Genomic DNA, 10,000 nt, shown 5'->3' with positions numbered 1-10,000 from the left:
CCAGCATCAGTACCAGCATCTACGCCCTCATACTATGGTGGTGTACAGCAACATAATCTCCACCAGCACAGTGCAGTGGAAGGGGGTCCGCTGGACCTAGCAACAATGCAGAGACTCTTTGACACACAGGAGAGAAAGTTTCAATCTCTGAACAGTGAACTGATGACCAAAATGGACAGCTCGTTCAGTGACGTCAGAAAGCAGATTCAGTCCATACAGTCAAAAGCAGACGACTTAGAACAAAACTACTTCTCTATGCTGCAGGAAACACGGGATACGCACGCTGCAGTTACAACCCTTGAAGAGAGACTTAACCAAACCGCTGCAGAACTAGATGACAAGATAGACAAGCTAGAAGCCTTTTCTAGACGTGACAATCTGAAGTTTTTCAACATAGCTCAGTCCGCAGACGAAGACTACTATACGTGCGTCACCAAGGTGCTGGACGTTTTAAGAGATACTGTTCCAGAAAAACATTGGGACAGGACAGACATCGTGCGTGCCCATCGCCTTGGAAACAAAAAGCACGACAGCAACCCAGCAAGGCCACAACCAATGATTGCAAGATTTTCAAGATGGTCCGACAAATTAGAAGTGCTCACAACAGGCAGAGAAGCGCTTAGAAGGAAGAACATCACTGTAGCAGCTGACCTCACTACCAGACAACAGAACATCATCCAGGAGCATCGTGACAGAGGGCTGAAAGCTTACTACAGGGGCAACAAACTCGTTGTAGATGGCCCACTACAACAGCGGCATTACAACCGGAGTTCATCCTTTGGGAGAGGGAGACGAACTCTACACGAGCAGCAGCACAGCTCACGAAACGACTACAACAGAGACAGCGAGGGCGGTCAGCAGTGGAGACAAACTACAGGTCAGCGCTCACATAGCAGATCCCGCAGGGACTCTTACAACCGCCACAACACAGCTGAGGACTACAATCCCAAGAACACTAACCAAGCATGGTATGACAGGAGATCCTACCAAGAGTCGGATGAACACACGAATCGCTATGATACAGATGCAGTGCCGACACAGTACTCAACAGAGCAGCGCTATCAAAGCGGAATGTTTGGGGACTCCCACAGCCACCAGTACAATGCAGACCCTTACAACACCAACGACTGGAACCATGATTGGTATGACAGGAGCTCTTACCAAGATTGGGACGCCTACTTGCATCGCCAACAGCCCGAGGCATGGAGGATCCCACAAAGCGCCCCCAACTCAAAGACTTACTCCGCAGCATCACGCGAGAATACACGGTACCCAGAGACAGGAAAGGCCGACCTACGAACTACAGCACCTCGAGACTACCAGATGGAAGACGAGACCACAGCTAGAAAGACATACAGCAGCCCAGACGAAGACAGTCAGCCAGGGAACGCGCCAGCTACCAGTAAAGGTACCGACAACACACACCAGGCAGCGGCCCAACAGCAGGAGACCAAGGTCAACCCAGACGACGCTTCAACGCACAGCCTAGAGATGGTGGCTGGTGTGGGGCCTACTGAGGAGGTCAACGGGGATACAGTGGAAGCAGGAGATCCGTCCGGATCAGCAGCCCTGGTGGAGACTAGTGGAGACGAGTCTGACGACGTACAGGAGGGAAACCTGCGAGCTTTAGAGCTCTCCATACAAGGCGCCACGGACACCACTGCACAAGCAACAGAGGTGTCACCCGCGACACAACACAATGCAGAGGAGAACGACGTCATCGCCGAGGTGCCTGACAAGCGCCCCCTCACTCGAGCACGAGCTCAGACTGTGAGGGAGGGAATGGACAAGCGCCAGATGACTCTTGCTGACTGTGGGGTCCACAGCACAACGCCAGTATCCACGGTTACCAATAGGGTCACAGACGAAGGCGAAGGCGCTAGATAGGATGTCGGCCGGGCCCCTGTTAATCAACTCCATTCGACTAAAACCGTAAGTTTCTTGACGTATAATCTTGAAGGTCTAAAACGCCTCTATGATCCAGATATAGGTTCATATCTATCAACATTTGATTTTGTGCTACTCGTGGAAACTTTTTCAATAACTTTTCCGACTTTGATATTCCCGACTCATGAAGTATTTGTATCCCCAGGCATAAAACTGTCAGATAGTGTAACTGCACGCCTTTCCGGAGGAACTGCTCTGCTTGTCAGAAAAGAACTGTCCCGCTTTGTGACTAGAATAGAAACAGAATACGACAACATGATAATTCTAAAGTTGTCGAAGAGTCTCTTGGCCACAGACCAGGACGTGATCTTATTGGGTGTGTACGTGCCCCCAATCAATTCTGTGTATTACAGAGAAACGGACATTTCGAATGGCATAGCTGTCATTGAACATTGCATGATGGATATTATACAAGACTGTGGTGACCTCCCTTTTATATTAATTGGTGATTTAAATGCCAGAACAAGTTCGAGAAATGCGGTGCACAAAACACTTCTCGATGAGAATCTCGACATTTTTTCGATACACGAGGATTACGTAGAAAAAGACTGTGTGAAACGGAACTCAAAAGACAAAGAACTGAACGAATATGGTAAATGTTTACTCAGTGTCTGCGAACAGTTCGATCTGAAAATTTTGAACGGTGGCCAGGGTGACGAGCGTGGGAATTTCACATATATATCCACCTCGGGTTGTAGTGTGATTGACTATATTATTGTCTCCAGACTCCTCCTTGATTTGCACATCAGAGTGCACGTAGCGGAAAAAATTGAGTCAAAACATATGCCTGTCGAGTGCTACATTCAAATACAAAGTGAAATACATGAGTTGGATAGAAAACAACCAGGGACGTATAGAATTGACAAACTCGTTTGGTGCCCAGATAAAAGGGAAGAATTTATGGCATGTGTAATTTCTGAAGAGGTAAAACACTGTTTTATTGAAGCAGAAAGCAAAATAGACATGGATGTAAATGCCTCGATTAGAAAGTTTACAGAAGGACTGCTTATAGCTGGAGAATGCATGAAAAAAAGTATAACAATAGGAAAAGAACGTAAACAGGCATGGTTTGATTTTGAATGCAAAGAGAAGAGGCAAGCTGTAAGACATGACTTACGAAATGTCCACAACGGTAATTTAGACAAACTTGTGTACACACAAAACAGAAATGAGTACAACGAACTTAACAGATGCAAAAAAGTTGCCCACAGACAAGCAACAATTGAACTGTTGCAAAAAAGTGGTAAAGATCCTAAAACATTCTGGAGAACCATAAGGTCTTTATCAAGGAAAACAACTAATGCTAACACAATAGAAACTGAACAATGGTATGAACACTTTTACAATGTATTCAACACATTCACAGAAACGGACGCAAACAATACTACTGTTGACGAAGCACAAGAGGTAGTAGATGAAAATGAACTAGAGACTACCCAGATGCTGGAATATGACATAACAGAAACAGAGGTTTACGAAGCCATACGAGCATTAAAAAATGGTAAAGCTGCAGGACCAGATGGTGTTATTAGTGAGCTTTTCAAAAATTCAGCTTTTCATGTTGTACCATTCCTAGCCCGGTTCTTCAACAAACTGTTTACATCAGGTTCATATCCTGAAGACTGGTCTGAATCCATCATTCACCCTCTTCATAAAAAAGGGGATATTAACAATCCAGACAATTATAGAGGCATATCATTACTTAATATTTGCAGCAAACTATACAGCTTTATCATAAACAAAAGACTAACTAGTTGGGTAGAATCCAACAACCTATTAAATGAAAGTCAAGCTGGCTTTCGTAAAAAGTACAGTACGACCGATCATATTTTTACTCTATTTGCTATGGTACAAAGACAGTTACTGTCACACAAAAAACTATACGTTGCTTTTATTGACTTCAAGAAGGCCTTCGACTCAGTAGACCGTACAAAGCTGTGGAAGGTGTTGCAAAGCAAAGGAATAAAAGGTAAAATGTACCAAGCCATACTTAGTATGTACAACGTTGTTAAAGCAAAAGTTAGGGCAGGAGCAGAGGTCACTGACCTTTTCATGTGTCCGAGAGGCCTGAAGCAGGGAGAAATAAATAGTCCAATTTTGTTCTCACTTTTCATTAACGAATTGGCGGACGAAATCAAGCGAAAAGGACGACACGGTATACAACTTATCCCAGATTTTATTGAGATATTGATTCTCATGTTCGCAGATGACGTTATTTTGATTTCCGACACTGTGTGTGGGTTACAGAACCAGATAAACGTGCTATACCAAACTGCTTGTAATCTTGGCTTGACTGTTAATTTAGACAAATCTAACATAGTTATCTTCAGAAATGGTGGTCACATTGCAGCGATTGAAAAATGGATGTATGGCAATATCGAAATGGAAACTGTGAACATGTATAAATACTTAGGAATTTACTTTTCTACAAGGTTGACATTTTCTCACACGCTGAACGATTTAGCGCTGCGTGCAAGAAAGGGTGTGATTGGTATTTTTAAGGTACTGTGGACTCTAGGAGAAAGATCACCAAACATATTCTATAAACTATTCGACTCCCAGATCCAGCCCATGCTCAATTATGCGGCAGAAGTCTGGGGCCTTGATGCAGACCATTCACCTATCGAAAAGGTGCATCTGTTTGCCCTTAAGAGGTTTCTGAACACAAGCATGAAAACACCAAACACACTTGTGTATGGAGAAACTGGCAGACACCCGTTATTTGTCAACACGTTTGTTAAGTCCATACGATTTTGGTTGCGCATCCTGAAAATGCCTAGTCATCGATTGCCACAAAAAGCTTATAAAATGCTGCTTTATTTACACGAACAAAATAAAAGAACATGGGCGTCATCAGTTTGCTATGTGCTGTACAAATACGGCTTTGACCAAGTTTGGATTCAACAAGGCGTTGGAAATGAAAATGCGTTCATAACGGAATTCAAGAACAGACTAGTCACATTATACAAGCAAGAGTGGATAGAAACAGTACACAGTAAAGAACGATTCCTCTTCTATAGCACTTTCAAGTCAGCCTTATCTATGTCTTCATACTTAAATGACCTGAAGCACGTCAAAGCAAGAAACTGCCTGATTAGGTTAAGACTTGGTGTCTCGCCACTCAAAGTGCATCGATTACGACACACTCGGTCGTCAACTGCTGAAGATTACTTGTGTCCATTCTGCGCAAACGAGACCGAAGATGAAATTCACTTTGTTTTGAAATGTCCAAAATATGCTGGTATTCGCGAGTACTACATACCTGCAAAATATTACAACCGCCCATCAAGCTTTAAACTGGCGCTACTTCTAGCGACACCAAACAGATCAATATTACTTAGACTTGCAACCTTCATCATGAACGCGTTTAAAATACGCAGTGAGTGGGGACAGTGAATATGAGATATTGCACGATCTTGTTTTATGTGTATGCTATTTTTGCTGCTTTCTGTCGATTGCTTAAAAAACAGTAATACAGTTTTGTCTTTTTTGAAAACGTTAATGTGATGCTATGTATCAGAGATGCAACGATTATGCATATAACTGCTTGCAGATTTGCGTGTGAAAGGGCATGTGAAGGGATAGATGGAGTGATGAATAGATGGATGACGGATGAATGGTTGGACAGTCAGACGGTTGATTAGATGGATGGAGGACAGAGGGACATGAGATGGATAGAAGGATGGATGGATGGATGGATGGCTGGATGGATGGATGGATGGATGGATGGATGGATGGACGGAAAGAGGACAGAGAGACATGAGTGAAGTGCGACAGAGACTGGATTTTGTGCTGATGCTTACTGTCCTTTTCCAAACGTTTTGCTGTTGTAAATGCCTGTTTCCACAGTCGTCATGTCGACTGTCATTACGATGATGATGATTTATTTTATTATGATTAATATTACAATGATTATTTTTCATGAAGCATGAATGATGAAAATGTGTACACCCCGAATTGAAATGGGCCCAAGGCCCAATCAATAAACCATCCAGACTCCAGACTCCAGACTCTCTCTCTCACAAACGCACGCGCGCACTCACGCTCTGACAGGGTAAGCCTCTCTCTCTCTCTCTTTCTCAGTCTTTCTCTCTCTCTCTCTCTCTCTCTCTCTCTCTCTCTCTCTCTCTCTCTCTCTCTCGCAAACACACACGCGCACTGAACGCTCTCTCTCTCTCTCTCTCTCTCTCTCTCTCTCTCTCTCTCTCTCTCTCTCTCTCTCTCTCTCTCTCTCTCACAGTCTTTCTCGCTCTCTCAGTCTTTCTCTCAGTCTTTCTCTCTCTCTCTCTCTCTCTCTCTCTCTCTCTCTCTCTCTCTCTTTCTTTCTCTCCCCCCCCCCCCTCTCTCTCTCTGAAAAATGTCTTGAGGGGGTGAGAGGTGCGATTTCTCCTCGGATTTCATGGTGATCTAGATGATCCCCAACAACAAAAAAAGAAAAACAAGTCGCGTAAGGCGAAAATACAACATTTAGTCAAGCTCAGTCGAATTCACAGAATGAAACTGAACGCACTGCATTTTTTCACGATGACCGAAGTCTGCTGCTTGTGCAAAACGGAGTGAAACTGACGAGCCTGTTCAGCGCTGTAGTGGTTTCGCTGTGCTGCATAGCACGCTTTTCTGTACCTCTCTTCGTTTTAACTTTCTGAGCGTGTTTTTAATCCAAACATATCATATCTATATGTTTTTGGAATCAGGAACCGACACGAAATAAGACGGAATTGTTTTTAAATCGATTTCTGAAATTTAATTTTGAACATGATTTTTATATTTTTAATTTTCAGAGCTTGTTTTTAATCCAAATATAACATATTTATATGTTTTTGGAATCAGAAAATGACGAAGAATAAGATGAAATTGTTTTTGGATCGTTTAATAAAAAAAAATTTTTAATTACAAGTTTCCGATTTTTAATGACCAAACTCACTCATTAGTTTTTAAGCCACCAAGCTGAAATGCAATACCAAACCCCGGCCTTCGTCGAAGATTGCCTTGCCAAAATTTCAATCAATTTGATTGAAAAATGGGGGTACGTGTGACAGTGCCGCCTCAACTTTTACAAAAAGCCGGATATGACGTCATCAAATGTATTTATCGAAAAAATGAAAAAAACGTCCGAGGATATCATTCCCAGGAACTCTCGTAAAATTTCATAAAGATCGGTCCAGTAGTTTGGTCTGAATCGCTCTACACACACACACACACACACACACACACACACACACACACACACACACACACACACACACATACACCACGACCCTCGTCTCGATTTCCCCCCTCTATGTTAAAACATTTAGTCAAAACTTGACTAAATGTAAAAAGCGTTTGGGAGGAACATGTAAAGCCAGGGGGGGTTGCGCAACCCCTGTAACCCCTCCCCCCCCCCCCCCGAGTCCGGTCCAGCACACTTACACACACACGCACGCACGAACGCACATACCTACACACACACACACACACACACACACACACAAACACACACACACAAACACACACACTGGGACACACACACATACACACACGCACACACACACACTCACACACACACGCATGCACACGCACACACACACCCACACACACACACACACACCCACACCGCACACACTCATACACACACACACATAAGGAGAGAGAGACAACAGAGAGCGAGAGAGAGAGAGAGAGAGAGAGAGAGAGAGAGAGAGAGAGAGAGAGAGAGAGAGAGAGAGAGAGAGAGAGAGACAAGACAAGACAAAATCTTTATTATCGAGGGTAATAGATAAGCAAGAATATTGCTTTTTTACATCCAGCCCTCGCCCTAATATAGGGTCAACAAGAACAGAAAACAATATAATCAAAGAACTATCACATCAAACGTAATACATTATAACTGTATATACAGATACAAATTTAAAAAATAAATTGTCATGCTGCATTTTAAGTACAGTTTCCAAGTGTCAACATAACTTAATTTAGATCTGCATATTATTATAATTTTGTTTAACATGCACATACATTTTAAATGAATTGATGAACCATTCAGCACATGTTTAGTTGCATTATGTGCGACATATAAATTTTTTTGAAGCTGTCTGTGTTTGTTTTATGCTTAAGAAAAATAGGCAGTGAGTTCCATAGGACCGCACCTGAATAAAGAAGGCTTGATTTGAAAAGGTCAATACGTGGAGTCGGTGTTATGATTTTTAGTCTGTTATAGTTCAAAATAAAATTATCACGTAATGTCTCCGGTGCATATCCTGACATCACTTTATGCATCATAACACCTTTATTATACATTAATCTTTTTTGAAATGGTAATAGGCCTACTTGCAAATTTTTATAATCAGATTCTGAAGGAGTGTGATTTTTTAGCATTATAAGCTTAACTGCTCTTCTGTGAAGACTGGCTAAATGTTTCAAAACATTAGCACTTGCACAATCCCATAGAGTGGATGCATAATCAATATTTGACAAGATGTGATTGTAAAAAAATCTTTTGCGAGTGGAAAGAGAGAGAGAGAGAGAGAGAGAGAGAGAGAGAGAGAGAGAGAGAGAGAGAGAGAGAGAGAGAGAGGAGAGAGAGAGAGAGAGAGAAAGACAGACAGACCGACAGACAGACAGACAGAAACAAAGTGATCAAAGTGAGAGACAGAGACAGAGACGGGTGAAAGCGGAGAGAGTGAGAGAAAGGAGAGAGAGAGAGAGAGAGAGAGAGAGAGAGAGAGAGAGAGAGCGAGCGAGAGAGAGAGAGAGAGAGAGAGAAAGACAGACAGACCGACAGACAGACAGACAGAAACAAAGTGATCAAAGTGAGAGACAGAGACAGAGACGGGTGAAAGCGGAGAGAGAGAGAGAAAGGAGAGAGAGAGAGAGAGAGAGAGAGAGAGAGAGAGAGAGAGAGAGAGAGAGATCTCAGAACTTAGATCTCAGAACTTTATTACATAAGGATAAATGTTTTAGGCCTAGCCTAATCTTCCAACCTGTCCTTGGAACATATACATAGCGAGAGAGAGAGAGAGAGAGAGAGAGAGAGAGCAACGGGTGAAGTGGGACAATGCAGACAGTAATTCGTGGATATGTGTTACATAGCCCAACTAACGTGTATACAAGCTTATGTCACCGATCTTTCAACACTGCCTCGCTCCCTATCCACCTCTCAACACGCTCCAAACGGGAACGTCCCACTAGTCCGAGGGTTCACTAGTCCGAGGGTTCACTAGTCCGAGGGTTCACTAGTCCGAGGGTTCACTAGTCCGAGGGTTCACTAGTCCGAGGGTTCACTAGTCCGAGGGTTTACTATAGACGCTTGATTTTCAAGTTATTATACCGCCCCTTAAAAGACGGTATTATAGGTTTCACTGTGTCTGTCTGTCTCTGTGTGTTTGTGTGTGTGTGTGTGTGTGTGTGTGTGTGTGTGTGTGTGTCTGTGTCTGTGTCTGTGTGTCTGTCCGCAAAGAGATATCCGATGTTTAAGAACCGATTTCAATGAAATTATGTGTGAGGCTGTAGTACAACCCAGGCTCGATCCTCTCCATAATTCAGGTCGGTGGGATAACTAATTGACCCTCACGGGCAAAAGGAAATCCGATGTGCTATATAATATGACTAAAAACTGTAGGCAGTTCGATCACGTAATTGTCCAGTCGGGGCGGTATCCTGATAAATTTAATATCCTTTCTTCAGTCAAAATATAAATAAAAAACGCTCGCGCTGGACCCGAGTACTCTTCAGACTGGCTCGCTCCCCCAGTATGAAAGTTTTTGTCTTGTGCACGTTTAAGACCAAGTGATTGCTATGTGTGAATTACAGGCATTCCCTTTGCTATATAAATACATTGCATGCGAGCCGAGGATGTGCGTGGTGACTGGCCTTTCTATTTTATTTGATCACAGTGAAAATGCACACACACATTCACACACACACACACACACTCTCTCTCCCTCACTCTCTCCCTCTCTCTCTCTTTCTTACACCCACACACACACACACACACACATACATACACACACACACACACACACACACACACACACACACACACACACACACGAGTACAGACTCATGCACGCACACA

The 10,000-nt window shown here is 43.2% G+C and overlaps 1 protein-coding gene across 1 annotated transcript in view; it reads left to right on the top strand.

The window, feature by feature from the left end:
• LOC138950775 (uncharacterized) overlaps positions 1-5,959 on the top strand; it is a 6,130-nt gene extending 171 nt beyond the window's left edge. The window contains exons 1-2 of the mRNA XM_070322503.1: positions 1-1,932; positions 5,501-5,959. The exon at positions 1-1,932 is cut by the window's left edge and continues 171 nt beyond it. Coding sequence (XP_070178604.1) covers positions 1-1,887 — 1,887 coding nt within the window. The 3' untranslated portion in view covers positions 1,888-1,932; positions 5,501-5,959. The remainder of the gene's footprint in view (positions 1,933-5,500) is intronic.
• The last annotated feature ends 4,041 nt before the right edge of the window (positions 5,960-10,000 follow it).

This window comes from Littorina saxatilis, linkage group LG1 (assembly GCF_037325665.1).
Source record: "Littorina saxatilis isolate snail1 linkage group LG1, US_GU_Lsax_2.0, whole genome shotgun sequence".
Classification (NCBI taxonomy): Eukaryota; Metazoa; Mollusca; class Gastropoda; order Littorinimorpha; family Littorinidae; genus Littorina; species Littorina saxatilis.
Note: the sequence above shows the minus strand (reverse complement) of the source record. Positions and strands in the feature narration are given on the sequence as shown.